Source organism: Myotis yumanensis, unplaced genomic scaffold, assembly GCF_028538775.1.
Source record: "Myotis yumanensis isolate MYYU_CA2020_CCGP unplaced genomic scaffold, mMyoYum1.0.hap1 SCAF_6, whole genome shotgun sequence".
Classification (NCBI taxonomy): Eukaryota; Metazoa; Chordata; class Mammalia; order Chiroptera; family Vespertilionidae; genus Myotis; species Myotis yumanensis.
This window is the reverse complement of record NW_027223757.1, coordinates 53,516,552-53,533,903: the sequence shown is the minus strand read 5'-3', so window position 1 is coordinate 53,533,903 and position 17,352 is coordinate 53,516,552. Positions and strand designations below refer to the sequence as shown.

At 39.7% G+C, this 17,352-nt stretch overlaps 1 protein-coding gene across 5 annotated transcripts; it reads right to left on the bottom strand.

Annotated features, from left to right (window-relative positions):
• Nucleotides 1–955: 955 nt before the first annotated feature.
• Nucleotides 956–16,972, bottom strand: GJB7 (gap junction protein beta 7). 5 transcript variants are annotated; one of them, XM_070418131.1, is made up of 4 exons: nt 16,908–16,972; nt 15,096–15,171; nt 4,966–5,035; nt 956–1,901 (listed from the first exon to the last, which is right to left on the bottom strand). In XM_070418131.1, exon 4 carries the CDS (start codon nt 1,872–1,874, stop codon nt 1,074–1,076), a length of 801 nt encoding a protein of 266 aa, XP_070274232.1. In that variant the 5' UTR covers nt 1,875–1,901; nt 4,966–5,035; nt 15,096–15,171; nt 16,908–16,972; the 3' UTR covers nt 956–1,073. The 5 variants fall into 5 exon arrangements, with proteins under 5 accessions (XP_070274232.1, XP_070274231.1, XP_070274233.1 ...); XM_070418130.1 differs by lacking the exons at nt 15,096–15,171; nt 16,908–16,972 and adding exons at nt 4,624–4,769; nt 12,022–12,137; XM_070418132.1 differs by lacking the exons at nt 15,096–15,171; nt 16,908–16,972 and adding an exon at nt 13,577–13,646.
• Between the last annotated feature and the right edge of the window lie 380 nt (nt 16,973–17,352).

The following is a 17,352-nucleotide window of genomic DNA, read 5'->3' as shown; positions in this document are numbered from 1 at the left end:
TCAACTTCCTATTATTCTGTACAGACAAGTGGGTTCATCTCCAATTCTATGCCATTCTGTCTATCTCTGCTCTGATCGGAGACCCATAGCACACAATTTTCCATTCTAGAGGGAGGGGAGATGTATTAATAAATTGCAGGCAAGCTGTGACATTGTATGATACATTGTGAATCCCTGATCATAAAAGGTCCAATAATATGGAAATGTATAAGGTATTTTCAAGTTCTATGGTTAGAGAGAAGTGTTAAATCAAATGGGCATATTCTTTTTCTGGATCCTCCCCCACTCCCTATAAATGTGCTTTTTCTGTGGGACCTGCCGTCCATCATGACTCTAGGGCAGTGGTTCTCAACCTGTGGGTTGCGACCCCTTTGGCGGTCAAATGACCCTTTCACAGGGGTCGCCTAAGACCATCCTGCATATCAGATATTTGCATTACGATTTATAACAGTAGCAACATTACAGTTATGAAGTAGCAATGAAAATAATTTTATGGTTGGGGGTCACAACATGAACTGTGTTTAAAGGGCCAGAAGGTTGAGAACCACTGCTCTAGGGTGACCCTTTCCGATGTCCAGGGACACCTAAACTGCAGAGTAGTGGGCTCTGTGGTCTTTTCCCCTGGCTGGGCTTTCTCGCTTAAATAGGCTCCTGTGCCCCTAGTTAGCAGCCACCCCGCCCTCCCCAGCCTTTCTCTGTGAGGATTGGGTGGGGCTGCGTGAGTGGAGCCGTGGCTGCTGCTTCGGAAAGCTGGCCAGTGCCTCAGCTGCACCTTGGAGAACATCACGTTTGTCAGAAGTGTCACTTCTTATACTTTCTACTTGACAGACCTAAGCACTTAGATTAGAAGGATGCTGTTAGCTGGGTTTCTTCAGACTAATTGGCAATTAACTATTCAAAAACAATTCATGAACCCTGAAGCAAAACAACGAGACCTCTGTTTGGTGTACGTGATCGAGCACATATTGAAAATTTTATTAATTCCTCCTAAATTACATGAAGGCTGATACCCTTTGTTTCCCATCCCAGCCTAGTTCTTGCTTAGGAGGGATGCAGGTTTTCTTTGTTTAACCTTACAGTATGTTGCAAAGTAGCTTTGTTTCACTTTCCTGAGTTGTGCTTATGGCAGAGGCTGAATGGTGATTCTGGAGTAGCGGAGAGGCCCCTACCTCACCAGATTCAACATATCTGAGGTTGGGGCACTCACACACTGAGAACTTGGGTCTTTTAGAGTATTTTTGGAGACAGCACTTAAGAAGGCACTTGAGAATCAAAAAGCTCAGTTCAGTGAAATTCAACACAATACACAGGCATGAGGTAACCACCATGAAGAGGATGAAGATGGTTTTCTCGGTGGGTCTGGACATGAAGCAGTCCACAGTGTTGGGACAAGGCTTCAGATCACACTTCATAAGGTAAGGAACACTGAAGCCATCATATAGCTTGTAAAATAAAACCAAGAAGCCAATTTCAAAACCAAGTTTAACAATGAGGCTGGTAAGGTAAGTATACCACAGGCCCCCATCCATCGTACCTAGGCTAACATATAGTTTCTTTCTGTGCCTTTTCTCTCTACCCTCACGATAGGCTACGTGTAGAACCACCAGAAGTGAAGGGGTGGAGACCATGATCAGTTGTAAGGCCCAAAGTCTGACCTGGGAGATGGGGAAGAAGTAGTCAAAACACACGTTTTCACAACCAGGCTGTCTAATGTTGCACTCAAACTCTTTCTGCTCATCTTTCCACACATGCTCTGCTGCCACCATGTAGACCAGCAAACGGAAGATTAACACAACAGCCAGCCAAATCCGCCCAATCCCAGTTGAGTGTTTATTTACTCCACTTAGGAGGTCTCTGAGGAATATCCAACTCATGACGTAGGCTCAAAAGAAGACAAGATTCTGAAAAAGAAAACAATTTCATCATGATTCATTTATTTTTATTCTACTGATCATTTATTCCTACTGTCTTACTTGATTATGGAATTGTGGGAAGTAAACTCAAACTTCTGCATTACAACAACTTCGGATGTTGAGGGCTCCCTAAGAATCCCTAAGGATATGCTCTCTTTCATACAAGGAGATGACATAACTGGCCCACATTTGTAACTGATCCCATGCCCAGTTTAATTGGGAATTTGGTTGGTCATCCCACACATACTACCCTGCTTTCAAACAAATCCTTTTAGTTGATTGCTTCTCTCTAAGAATGGGTTCTGTGGCTGACCTGGAAAGAATTGGATGTAAATCTCTAGGTTACCTTGGTACTTTGAGATGTCTCTTACATGCCAGCTTCTTGAAGTTGTTGTCTCTACTCACTTTTCCTAATTTGTCAAAGTACTTCCCCAACCCTTAAAGGTTATTCCCTGCCCCTGCTTCCCCTCATGTTCTGAATCATATACGAGGAACAGAGCTCACCTAGTGAAAAGTGAGGTTCTACAATATCAACTTTCTCAGACCCATGCTTCCTCATCCCTCCAGACCTACTTACATCCATGCCCAACTTATCTTCTTTACCGAGTTTGGAGGGAGAGGTCAGTCTCCTCTTGCCTCAAAATGATCATTCCAACTCTTCATCCATTATTGATCTGTCCATTTTCCCTGCCCTTTGATTTCCTTAGCTGGTTGACTATCATTACCAACAACCAAGCACCCAAGTCAGGAATCTCATAACCATTCTAGACTCCTCTCATGACCCTTTTTTAATTGCTCACCAAGTTCTTCTGATTCCTCCTAGTTATTTCTCAAATTTATCTCCAAGTCACTGCTGAAATCTTTCTGATCTGTACAGCCCTCCCAGTGTCATCATCTTTCTCTTCCCTTGTCCTCCTAGTACATACTTGATGCTGCTTAATTCTCTTGTGCTTCTCTCCATCTCTTTTGCTTTTATTCCCTATAAAAAGCCTTCTTTTTCATTTCAGTTACATTAACTTTCTGGCACTCTCTGCTTCTGTCTTGTTCATAATTGAACTTGTGGGCTGGGCCCTGGTTTGTGTTTGTTGGGCCCATCATATGCTCAGTGCTGTCTGTCCAGTGCTTTTGAGTTGGTTTCTCCCAACCACTCTAGAAAGTGGGGTTTGTTTGTTTATGGTGGTGTTGGTTTTGGTTGTTAATATTTTTCAGATGAGAAAGCAGACTGTGAAAAATGCCGCTTTCCCAAGGTCACACAATGAGGTGCAGAGAAGGGTTCAAATCCAATCTCCATTACTTTATTTTCAGTTAAAGGTGCAAGAAATGTATTAGGTAAAATGCCTGTGAAAGAGAACAGGGAGGAAGCTGGGAAAGGCTTGGAAAACCATCAGACCGTGATGCAAGTCTGACCCCAGGAAAGGAAGAAATGAAAGTTGGGTAGAAGTGACAGACTGCAATGCAATCTTTTATTTTTAATTATTTTTCAACCACAGTCCACCTTCAGCATTATTCCACATTGGTTTCAGGTGTACAGCACTGTGGCCGGCCAATCACATACCTCACAAAGTAATTTTCATTACTTTAAAACAGGGTTTCTCAACAGTTGCACCATTGACATTTTGGGCTGGAAATTTCATTCTAGCACCTGTCCTGTGCATTGTGGAGTGTTGAGCAGCATTCCTGGCCTCTGCCACCTCCTGTCCCCACTTGTGACAACCAAAAATGTCTCTAGATATTTCCAAATGTACCCTGGAGAAATGAGGCAAAATCTCTGCAGTTGAAAACTGCTGCTCTTAACTTGCTACTATAATCAGACAATGTGGGTTAGAGCTCCTGGTCTGCCACTAACACACTCTGTTATATCTCAGGTGAAAATCTTGCCATTTCAGGTCCTGTTTCCTATTACAGAAATAATTACATCTTACTTTCTTCATAGATTCAGCCAAAAGAGTACCATGGAAATGATGCTGTGAAGGGAACCTGGGGGTTAAGAAATTTGGGGTATTGTTATAACAGCACACCTGTTGGAGCACATCACATTATCTCCTCCTGAGGGAACAATAAATAGCAGCCCACACGCTACAGCCCCAAGGAGATGTATGAAGGTTAAGAGCTGTTTTCAGAGAAAACAAAGGTACATGTACACAATGCTCTATTCCGTAGGGAATTAATACTTGAATGTCCTTGGTTTCAGAACACAAACAAAATTGTATTAAATAAAAAGGATTCTCAAATCCACCTGAAAGGTTAATGTCTCCGTGAATTATTAAAACAAAGCCCCAAAGGTTACAAAGGAATAAAAAAGTATTATGTTTCCTCATGGCGTGTCATTGGGCATTTGTCCATATTACTCAAGTGGATATTTATGTAATGTTCCAAAACATTTGAAAGTACTCTGTTGGGCATGTTAGAAAAGGGAGGAAGGTAAGAGTGGATACAGACTATTCTGCTAAAAGAAAAGCAGTAAAAAAAAAAAAGTATTTGAACAGAATCCAAAGGTTGATATTGTTAAATTATGAGTTTCATTGGACTGATAAATGTCCAACCTATTTTGAAATTCTCTGCTGAAGAGGAAATGGTTTTTCTCAGGAGGGAGGAGTGTTCTAATGTTAGTTCACTTTTAACAGCTGTTTAGCATAAGTGAAATAAGCCTGAGCACAGGGTTGGACTCCTTGGGTTCAAGTCCACGTTCATTTGTGATAATAGTACCTACCTCCTGGGACTCAAAACAGAGTCTGACACATTGTGGGTGCTCAATAAGCAATATATGCTTTTTTTCATTAAAACCTTCCTTGATGTCAAAGTCTTTTCAATTGCAAGTTAAATTTGTTTGTTTGTTTTTTTTCTCTAGCTCTGTTCCTGTGAAGGTGAAAAATAGGAATCTCCATTTAATAGCCTGTTAAGCATTTGAAAGCAGTAAGTGAAGTCATTAGCTCAAATATTTTTGTATTTTAATGCACAAGATTGTCTCCTTATTTTAATAAAGATCTTTAATTTATCCCTTTCATTAAGTCACCAAGGATTACTCCCAATTTCTAAAAGAGTTTCCACTTACCAGTTCTAATGAAGCAATTCTATGATTTTCTCCTCTTAAGAAGTAGCAGTTTACTGCACAGGAATTCAATCTGGAAAATTCAGTTAATCAAATACTTTCAGAAAGTAAATATTCAATTTTTGATATCAGGAATAATTTTGGAAAGTTGCAAAATTCCCCCAAACATAAAGTTGGATTCCTACCTCACCATTTAAAAAAATTTCAACTCAAAAATGGATCAATAATCTAAATATAAGAGCTAAAACCATAAAAGTTTTCAAAGAACACATAGTGGTAAATATTTATGATCTTGGATTTGGTAATGGATTCTTAGATATGATACCAAAAGCATGAGCAACAACAACAAAAAATAGATAAATTGGACTTCATAAAAAAACTTTTGTTCTGCCCTGAGAAGTGTTGCTCAGTGGTTAGAGCATTGGCCTGCACATGGAAGGGTCCTGGGTTCAACTGGGTTGCAGGTTCGATTCCCAGCCCCAGTCAGGGCATGTTCCGGAGGCAACCAATCGACATGTCTCTCTCACATCAGTGCTTCTCTCTCCCCCGCCCACCCGCCCTTCCCTCCTCCCTCCTTTCCACTGTCTCTGAAAAGCAATTGGAAAAAACAACAATATCCTCAGGTGAGGATTAATAACAACAATAAAACTTGTTCATCAAAGAACATTATCAGGACAGCTGATTCTCACAGCCAGTCGACCTGGAGGTCAAATCCCTCTAGTATTAACTACAACAATCAAGGCTTAACTACAACAAGACTGCGCACAAAGACCACTAGGGGGTGCACCAAGAAAGCATAAAAAATGCAGAGACAAAAAAAACAGGACAAAACTATCAAGGGAGGATATTGAGTTCAGAACCACACTTTTGAGGTCTCTCAAGAACTGTCTAGAAGCTGCCGATAAACTTATTGAGATCTACAAGAAATCTAATGAGACCCTCAATGCTGTGATAAAGAACCAACTAGAAATTAAGCATACATGGACTGAAATAAAGAATATTATACAGACTCCCAACAGCAAACCAGAGGAGCGCAAGAATCAAGTCAAAGATTTGAAATGCGAAGAAGCAAAAAACACCCAACCAAAAAAGCAAAATGAAAAAAGAACCCGAAAATACGAAGATAGTGTAAGGAGCCTCTGGGACAGCTTCAAGCGTACAAACATCAGAATTATAGGGGTACCAGAAGATGAGAGAGAGCAAGATATTGAAAACCTATTTGAAGAAATAATGACAGAAAACTTCCCCCACCTGGTGAAAGAAATAGACTTACAGGTCCAGGAAGCACAGAGAACCCTAAACAAAATCCAAAGAGGACCACACCAAGACACATCATAATTAAAATGCCAAGAGCAAAAGACAAAGAGAGAATCTTAAAAGCAGCAAGAGAAAGAAACTCAGTTACCTATAAGGGAGTACCCATACGACTGTCAGCTGATTTCTCAACAGAAACTTTGCAGGCCAGAAGGGAGTGGCAAGAAATATTCAAAGTGATGAGTGCCAAGAACCTACAACCAAGATTACTTTATCCAGCAAAGCTTTCATTCAGAATTGAAGGTCAGATATAGAGCTTCACAGATAAGGAAAGCTAAAGGAGTTCATCACCACCAAACCAGTATTATATGAAATGCTGAAAGGTATCCTTTAAGAAGAGGAAGAAGAAGAAAAAGGTAAAGATATAAATTATGAACAACAAACATGCATCTATCAACAAGTGAATCTAAGAATCAAGTGAATAAATAATCTGAAGAACAGAATGAACTGTTCATTATAATAGAATCAGGGACATAGAAAGGGAATGGACTGACTATTCTTGGGGGAGGGGGGGAAGGGGTGTGGGAGATGCGGGAAGAGACTGGATAAAAATTGTGCACCTATGGATGAGGACGGTGGGTGGGGAGTGAGGGCGGAGGGTGGGGTGGGAGCTGGAAGGAGGGGAGTTATGGGGGGAAAAAAGAGGAACAAATGTAATAATCTGAACAATAAAGATTTAATTAAAAAAAAAGAATTCATCAAAGCAAAAAAAAAAAACAAAGAACGTTATCAGGAAAGTTAAAAAAGCAACCTACAAAATGAGAAAAAATATTTAAGTCATATATCTGGTAAGGGCTTAATATTTAGAATATATTTTAAAATTCCTAAAACTCAACTACAAAAAGACAACTCGATTTAAAAATGGGCAAAACCTGAATAAACATTTCTCCAAAGAAAATATGCAAATGGCCAATCCACCCAGGAAAAGATCTCAACATCATTAGTCACTAGGGAAATGAAATCAAAACTGCATGAGATACGACTTCACACTTACTAGGATGGGTATAATCTTTAAAAGGTAAACTAACAAGTGTGGGCAAGGATGGTGGGGAAATTGGAATCCTGTACAAAACTGGTGGAAATGTAAAATGGTGCTGCCACTGTGAAAAACAATTTGGCAGTTCCTCAAAAAGCTAAACTTAGAATTACCTTATGACCCAGCAATTCCACTTCTGGGTAAATATCAAAAAATGTTTTTTGAAAACAGGCTCTCAAAGAGATGTTTGTATGCAAGATTTATTACAGCATTATTTCCAGTAGCCAACAGGTAAACACGACTTGTTACATCAACAGATGAATGGATAAACAAAATTATTCAGTCAGAACAAGGAAGGAAGTTCTGCTACATGCTACAGCAAGTATGAATCTTAAAGAAGACATTATGGTAAGTGAAATAAGACACAAAAGGATAACTATTGCGTGCTTCCACTTATATGAAGTATCTAGCAAACTCCTAGAGCTAGAAACTAGATTAGACAAATCCAGGTACCAGAAGGAAGAAAAAAATGGATTGTTATTGCTTAATGATTACAGAGTTTCAGGTTGGGGTTGAAAATTTTTTGGAAATAGATAGTAGTGATGGTTGCACAATACTATAATTAATGTTACTGAATTGTACACTTAAAATGATCAAAATAAATTTTGTTATGTATATATTTTTACCAATACATTGGGGCCTTGACTTACAAGTGTCCCGACTAACGAGTTTTTCAAGACACGAGCCATCTCTCGGCCGATTTTTTGCTTTGAGTTGCGAGCTAAAATTCAGGTTACGAGCCAGCTTCAGATACCCCACCGCTAGTTGGCGCAGCAAACGTCACAGTGAACGCCACAACATTGGCCCAGCATCACGTGTCTTACTTGTTCACTGTTGATTTGACATACAAGTAATTTGAGTTACGAGCTCTGTCACGGAACGAATTAAACTCCTAAGTCAAGGCCCCACTGTATATATATAATTTCTACCAAATAAGTTCCCCAAAAATGTGGGTGGGAAGATGCCTATTTGGAATATAAGGGAACAATAGTGGTTTAAATAACAACATTTATGGAGAACTGTTTATATAGGAAATGAAAATAGGGAGAAAAGGAGAAATAACAAAATATTAATCCTTATCAATGAAAAAAAGTTCTTATATCCCCCTTCTCACGATTTTTTGTGGTGCCAATAATGTTTTTTACAAAATGAACATACACTTGAAGAAAATAAACTTAATAAAAATAAACCATACAATATCAGAGCTATTACTATTCTCTGCGTGTATGTGTTTGTGACGGTTGAACAAGGCTGTTTATAGAATAAACATTTACAAAGCCAGCTTATTAATATATATCAGGAAGGTTACCAGGTAGGAAAATTATGTGCTGAATCATTTTCAATCTTCCTTGCCTGCACATATATGTCAGTGACTCCTCAAATGTCCAGTCCAGACCTCTCACCTCTGAGCTACAGCTGCCTCCTTGTCATCTGTACTAGGATGTCATCTCATAAACTGAAAATGTCCCAAAGTGAACCCTTGCTATTGCTCCTCTACTTTCCACCTCCCCCAGAGCACTGCTCTGCCTCCAGTGCTCTCTACCTCAGTAGATCACACCAGTACCCACCCACATGTTGAAACGTGGAATTTTTTCTTCACCTTCTCTCTGCTCCAAAGCCCACATCCAATCTCTATTCAAGTCCAAAGTTTCTACCTTTGAAACGTATCCCAAAACTTCTTCTCACTCTTTTTGTCTGCACCACCACCACCTTAATCCAAGCCACCCTCAGTTCCTGCCTGGTACACCATAATAGCATCTTATCTATCTCCCCTTTTCTCATTCTTGACCTCTTCTAACTCATTCTTCACTTTATAACCAGATTAACATTTTAAATGGAGGTTGTATGGTCTCATTTCTCTGCTTAAAACTGTGACATGGTTTCCCATTGCAGTTAAGGTAGGGAAAAGGCCAAATACTTCACTGGAAGGCAAAGCCCTGCGTAGTGGTGCCCTTGCCTGTCTGTCCAACCTCATCTTGCACATCTCCAAGGTACACTGAATTCAGGCATGCTGCTCTTCCTTCACTTCCTCCTTTAGACCTAGATCCACTTGTTCCTTCACCTGAATCAGAGAGGTCTTCCCTGACTCCACCAATCTAACTTCAGTCTTCCTTGGTATTCTTGTTTATAATATTGGCCTTCTTTCCTTCATTCCACTTACACTTATTTATATGAGCAATATCTGTATAGACTGTGTGTTCTCTGATAGAGGGACTAGGGTTGTCAAATTGAGTGAATAAAGATGTAGGATATCTGGTTAAATTTGAGTTTTAGATAAACAATGAATAATTTTCTAGTATAAGTATGCCTGCTATCCAATATTTGGGATTACTTATACTAAATAAGTATTCATTGGAAATTAAAATTTAACTGGGCAATCTACATATATTTTATTTGGCAACATAAGCAAGTATCCTCATTGTCCACTATGGCACACCCCATGCCTAAATAATGAATGGGAACACAGCCTCTCTAGATCTTAGAAACTTCTCCAGGAACACTTGGGGACCTACCTCAGTCATTCTTCTCCTTGTACCAGCCTCTCTACCTCTACCTGAATTAAGTGTCACTCCATTTTCCATTAAACTCGGCATTCCTGTTCTGAGGTCCCCATTTCGTCTAACTCCTAGTTGGACTTGAGATCCAGACCATCCTGTAAGAAAAGCAAGTGGGAGATGTCCCCAACGTCTTGTCTACCAACACTGACCCACTTTGGTCAGATTGTTCATCCTCCCCCCCTCTGCCTACCCCTGTCTCCCATCTCAAGCCCACAGGTCATTTTCATCTCCATGCTCCTTCCTCCTCTCTGCTCTACCTCCTCCTCATAGCCTTCCAAGTTGTGACTTCTCTCTCTTCAGATTTTATAGCTCCTACTAAGCCTCAGAACATATTTTAGCATTTGATGATATAACATCTTAACTAGTCTTATATAGATTGTTTCTCCCCAAAGAACCTTATATGTTGTTTGGAGTTGAAAACCATATTTTCTACTTGTTTTGTATCCTCCAAAGTGCATAGCATAAAGTAGCTGTTTAATAAATACTTATTAGCTACATTTAACTAAAAAAAAAAAAAAAAAAAGCAAATTTGAATCTCAGGTGAAGTATTCGGTCTCAAACTTCTTTCCTCTTTCCTATAAAATAACTAACTACTCATATAGTCTTCAAGAGCCTTAATTCTTCCCCCTGACCACACTAAGAGATTCAGCTAAAAAATGAGAAATTAAAGTAATTTTCATATCACTTGGTTGTCATATCTAATATTAACATTGATGGTTAGGAAATATATATATTCATTTCTATTTACTCAAATAATTCAAGTGTTAAACTGATAGCAACAGTAGTCTTCATGATTGGCACCAATGTTGATTCACCTGTTTAATAATTTTATTAATAATCCCAAATGAATTTGGCAAACTCCATAGCCTTCAAGCCAAATTAAGTTTACCACCTGTTTTAAATACAGGGTTGTGTTTTGGGAAACAGCCATGCCCATTCACTTCTTATTGTCTATATTTGCTTTCATGTTAAAATAGCAGAGTTGAGTAGTTGCAATGGAGATAGCATGTATGGCCCTCTAAGCATAAAATATTTATTATCTCACCCTTTGCAGAAAACGTTGGCTGACATCTGATATTTGCATCATATTTAAATTCATATTGGAACCACATTACAGAACTTTTTAATTATCTGGACTAACCAACACATGTTGGGTTGTGCTCAAGAGAAAGCCAAAGGAAGCCATGTTGAGATTGCAGCATGAGTGAAGTGAGTAGTTTGAGGGGAGACAAGTGGTGGAAGAACAAGCCGTTACCCAAACCACGGTGGGCAAGGCAGGACCCACTCAAAGAACCTGGGCTCCTGAGCTCAGTATCTTATTCTCTTAGTGAGCAGTGATTTAATTTCAGCAAAATATTGTTTGTCCACTAAATTTTAATTACTTTTAATTTTATTGGTTTTGTGATGTTTGCTTTTTTTTTGTAAATATAATTGCATAAGAATCATAAGTCTAAGGATTAGCCTGTTGGTGTAAAATTATTTTACATCTCATTTTCAGTTTTATGCATGTAAAAACAGTATGCTGAAAAAAATAAATTGTCAACACTGAGGTTTCCGTGAACAACGCTGAGTAGAATGCACCTGCATAGGCCAACACATGCATACATATACCACTTCTTGAAGATAAATGTAATGTAAAAGGTCCAATAATTAAGTTAACTTTTTCCCAATAGTTTCCTACTATGCTTTTTCATGTGAAAATGACAATTTAAGTATGTTAGTTCTCATACTTAAATTCCTTCACAATTTAAAGGCACTGTCACTTTTAGAGGCTCACCTCTTAGGAATAGTACAAAGCTCTCCTCAAGTCACACAGAAAGGCCACTGAAAGGGCCTGTGCTGTTCCTTGCGCCTGTCGCCCCACACAGTCACATCAGCTTACACTGTGCTCAGGCCAGCCCTTCTGACTTGGCCACAGCCTCCCAAAGCACTAGGTCAACAAGTTCCAAATGGGCAACATTGCTTAGAGGCAGCTTATGCAGAAAGGCCATCTGTGATGCAGCAACAAACTGAACAGCAACATGTCTGCGTTTGTAATGATTAGGATTACTTCTCTCCCCGAAACATTTTGGAAAGAAGTAATGACTACCCAATTACAAGAAATGCCATTTTCCTATTAAATAAATCCTATCACAAGAGAAGTAAGCTTACCTCCTGACACAGATGTGGAGATTAAGAAGAGATCCAGTTGGCTGCTTGTTCAATTTAAAAAACCATGAGTTGATTGTATCATTTCCCTGAGAGGGAACTAGTGCTCTACACTCAGGAAAATGGAGCCCAGTGGTTTCCAAGGTAGTGCAAGCCAAACAGGGTAACTGATCATTTGTTTTGGCTCATAATCTAGATGAGAATTCTTGTGTCTCTGCTGTTTACAATATACATTAAAAGAGAACTGAACCGGGGTAAATGAATTCAAAGCCACTCATGTACACAGTTCATTGAACATTTCTTTTTATAAAACCTTGTCAGCATTTACACAAAGAAGCTAGAACAATGAGTGTTTCATCTCTTTAAATGATTTTCCAAGCTTATTTATTAAAGCCTATCTACCAGAAAAAAAAAAACCCAACAAAACAAATTTAAAAAAAAACAATAGGCAAAAGAGCAATTTAATTCAGTCTACCTTTGATGAGGTTATTTTAACTTTACTTCATATGCCCTCTTCTTAGAAATCCAGGAGGTAAAAAGGCATTGTAAAAATCATTTTCCTAACCCCAGGAAACATTGATAACAGACATTTCCTATGCATACAATAGTGATAGAAGAGAGAGAGAGAGAGAGAGAGAGTAGTTATCTTTTTTTAAAAATATATATTTTATTGATTTTTTACAGAGAGGAGGGGAGAGGTATAGAGAGTTAGAAACATCAATGAGAGAGAAACATTGATCAGCTGCCTCCTGCACACTCCCTAGTGGGGATGTGCCCGCAACCAAGGTACATGCCCTTGACCACAATCGTACCTGGGACCCTTCAGTCCGCAGGCCGACGCTCTATCCACTGAGCCAAACCAGTTAAGGCAAGTAATTATTTTTTTATGGACCCATTTCTAGGTGTGAGTTTTGGCTAAAATTAAAGTTATGTAAAAATTAAAATGAAATCATGTATCTCTTAGAATAAGAATAGCTTAACATGTTTCTCTTAGACTAAGAATAGCTTAGAAACAGAATTTTACCATTGGAAATGAGACTAGAGCTCATAAAATTTAATGTCTTTATTTTAAAGATAAGAAAACAGAACTGCAGAGAGCAGCCTGCCTCAGGTCCTAGAGTCAGAACCGAAAGTAGGAAAGGACGGGAGACCCAAGTCCCAGAGCTCCTTCCTTCCCGCTGCGGTGGCCAGCTGCCCAGGCCCCGAATCTCAGTGCAGGTTCTCATCCTTCTCTTAGCACTCAGGGCCTTTAAATTATTCCTGTATTCATGTTTCCAATCCAATATTCAAAGAAGAGTGCCATTTATTTAGAGAAATCATCACTTTTCATTAATTTTATTACTGGATGAAACTTCTCCATACCCAGTAAAGCAAACCTTGTTTGGTTTGGTTTTTACAGAGATTCCAGGGTCCCAGAATGGTGACCCGGTTTCCAAAGGGCTATTACCATGATAAGATCCCAAGGCCTTGTCTCTGCAACTGCTCATCTCTTTCAGTTTCCACTCCATTGTTTTGAATGAGCACGTAGCAGATTTTAGCCATGGTCTTAAAGCATTACCTGTTTGCACTGAGAGACCTTCTGCCAGGAGCGGTTAAACTCAGGTAGTTTGTTGTTAGGGCAACCTTCAGGGCGGCCTTACTGGATCCCCGAGTGCTGAGATTGAGACGACCCAGGCTTCCCAATAATGTCAGCAATAACCCAAACAAAGGTAGCATTCCATGACCCAGTGAAGCAGAGGCATCATTTTCTAGACAAAGCTCCCTGTTCTCAAGGATCTTGCAGCACCTTGCACAGAAGCTAGTGGGGAGCGAAATTGCCAAGGGCTGGAGCAACCCGGAAAGGCTGTATAGAGGAAATAGAGTATGGGTTGGATCTTTGATTTTACTGACAGGCAGAATCATGGGTGTGTTCTGGGCGAAGTCCCTCTGCTGAACCCTACATCCTCTCAAGTATACTCACGATTCCTTCTATGCTTTTGACAAGATTTAATTCTTCTACCTCTATTTTTTGTTTGGAGAAACAAACATAATAAAGCCTGCAAAACATGGAATATGGTAGTAAAACTATCAGAATGAAGTCAGAAAGCTAGGGATAGGGAGAAATAAGAGAAGACAGAACTGGACAAAGAGTGGAATGAATACTGGAAACCCTGTTCTCTTTTAAGATTTGGATTTGGATAGCTTTCTTTTCAGGGTGAAAATGTGGCCCTGGAGCATGTCAACAAGAGTCAGCACCCAGAGCAGACAGGCAGTGTACACCAGAGCCTTCGAATGTCCAAGTTGTCCCCCTGGATCAACTGCACGAGGGTGGGAGCTGCAGGAAGGCCTGTCTTAGTGATCACTCTGGTAAGAAAGATGACAGAGTCGAGTTGAATGCAGATGCCATATCAGAAGAACATGACTAAGATTCTGCAAGTTAACATCACAGCTGGCTGCAGTGAGGTATTGGCGCTGTGCACCGGGAACCATCGTGCACGGAGCCTGTGCTCTGAAGCTAGTCCGTATTGTTTTTCAGCGTAATGTCTCCTCCAGGGAAGGTCAGGGAGCTTTTTACTCAGCTCAGTCACAGGTGGGGCACTGTGTTTTGTTCTGGCCTCGGTGGGACCTTTGACAAACTCAAGTAGGACTAAAAGACAGTGACCAGGGTAGAGAGGGTGTCTTTAACATCATTAAAAAAAAAAAAAGATCAGAGCAACTGGAGATGTTTAGCCTGAAGAGGCAAGGTCCAAGAAAGTTATTTATCGGAATTTGGTGTCAATTATATTTCAAGATATTTTTTTGAGAGTAGAGATCTCACTGACTCTGAGTTCAGACCAACCAGGGATGGAATCCTGGACCTGTTTCTTATTTTACTCTGTGTCCTTGCTCAAGATGCTGGAGTCCTCTTGCATTTCCTTGTCTGCAAAATGGGAGAGGCAGTCCCTACTTCAGTACAGCTGCTCAACAGTGGTAGCTGTCATTAACTTTGCCTATTGAAAGCAAAACTGACCTTGGGTTGTGAGATTTCTGTCATACAAATGGCACCAGAAATGAGAGAAGTAGGCATAGACATCAAAAACAAACAAAAAAAAATGTACCTTTTGTGCTGGGCAGCAAAGCACGTATGCGAGGAACTTTCCCCGGCATCTCAGATCAATTGTTTTTCAGTACAATCTGTGAACACAAGATATCTACATGAAGAAGGAAGAACCCATCTCCTTATAACAGCGATTCTCAGTGACACCAGGAGCTTGTAGGAGATCTGTAGCATCTAGAACAACTCCAGGAACACAGTAAATAACCCTTAATAATATGATATTTGTAACATCAAGTGCTTCTGAGGTTTCACTTCTAATAAGAATGGGTTGCAAAACTGCCTTGAGCCACTGCCTCTTACTCTGCTGCCACAGGTGATCAGTCCCTCTTCTGGCTGATGCAGGAAAGGATGGAGCAAAAATGCTCCCTGGCCGCAGAATATCTGAGGGGTGTAGGAGAGGCCACATTTAAGCACAATTTCTATATCTACAATGAGTTTTCAACATTTTTATATGAAAAGGGAAGCACTGTCTTTTTTATTTTAAGCACTCTTTTTTATTTTTTAAATTTTTTTATTGATTTCAGAGAGGAAAGGAGAGGGAGAGAGATAGAAACATCAATGATGAGAGAGAATCATTGATCAGTTGCCTCCTGCACGCCCCCTAGTGGGGATCGAGCTCGCAACCCTGGGCATGTGCCCTGACCAGGAATCGAACTGTGACCTCTTGATTCCTGGGTTGATACTCAACTGCTGAGCCGCACGGGTTGGGCAGGGCTCGCATTTTCAGTATTTGTGACCAAAGCATCAATTTATCGGAGCATTTTCCACATCCAAGAAATGTTTGAAATCTTGTTTTCCTAAGAACAAGGAACTCACATATTACCTAGCATCTGTTCAGCTTCCACTTTCTCAAACTGTTCAGGGTTAGACCGGGCTCAACGTTGACAGATGCATGTGCCTCTGGCTCCACTTAATTTTTGTTGTTGAGTCAATAAACAAAAGGTCATGTTTTCCTCATGAACATTCTGTGCACCTTTACTCAGGAAACCAGTGCAGAGTATCAGAAAGCATTTAGATACAACTTATGGTCACAGTATGTACAGTGTAACAGTCATTTCACTTGTGCGACAGATAAGCCTAGGTTTTTATCTCTCTCCCTGTATTATTTGAACTTGCTTAAAGAAATAATAATATGAATGGCTTTGTGTGCATATAGATGTTAACGCAGATATTGGAGAAAAAAACAACACATTTACTTCTCCTCCATCAACTTTTCCCAGATAATCAGTTCTTAATTTAGTCACTTGCATGCTCTCCCTGCAAAAGAATAGTTACATTTTAGGTGGAGACGTAAGTATAGGCAGCACAATCCCATTCATATAGAAAATCTACAAGTCTGAAGGTAAGCTGGAGGTTAACAATATAAAATATAAATAAGTACATACATGAGTAAGGATCTGCCACTCCAGGATGGTTGGAATAAACATTGTAACTTTAACTTCATTATGTGCTTGGGAACTATTAGCTCTGATTCCCTGGCAGTAATGTGAACGTATTGGGTAACAGTTTCTGCTGTATTATAGGCATTTGATAAAAGGTAGTTCAATTTAAGGTTGAAAAGGTAAAGTAATGAATAACATTTGATGAAGCAATCTGAGATTCCCGTATGTAAAGGAATTTCAATATGTTAAAAGTAGAAGCATTATTTCTTCAGGTGATTGCTTATTCCAACAGAACAGACAGGCAAAAATGTTAATACATACATACATACATACATACATAATTACAAAAGATGAAATAATTCAGTAAAATGCTTCCCCCAGAGCTTGACTAAACTAAAAACAAGAAATACACAAAAACATTTAAAAAGTACCTTAGACGTCTTCTTTTGTGTTTCAGAGGAGAAGCACATATTTCAAATCCTTTTCAGGTCTGTGGATTGCGCCACCCTGCATGTTGCCATAACAGCCGAGCAGATGGTGTACTGCAAAGTAAACACGGACATAAAATAGCCGTCCGTTCTTTGAAGTTTTAATGGCCTAAGTATGTTTACATTTTGCTCCTTGTGGTATAATAAACACAGTTAACTGCACGAAGCTTGCATATGGTTGTAGATACTAGTAGATTTAAGATTATGGCGCCCAAAGCTGATATTCTGCGGCCACACCCTGAATCCCCAAGTCTGTTTGTTCAGCATCTTTAGCCTACTGGAAAAGCTGAGAGTAAATCCAGCATGTGTAATGGCCTTTCTTTTTAAAGACTATTGCGGTGGGTTTCGGGGGAATGGAGAGTGGAGGTAGGCAAGGCTTTATTCATTC

Excerpts from the sequence above, each read along its gene's own strand:
- GJB7 (XM_070418131.1), bottom strand. The coding sequence starts at position 1,874 with ATGAGTTGGATATTCCTCAGAGACCTCCTAAGTGGAGTAAATAAACAC.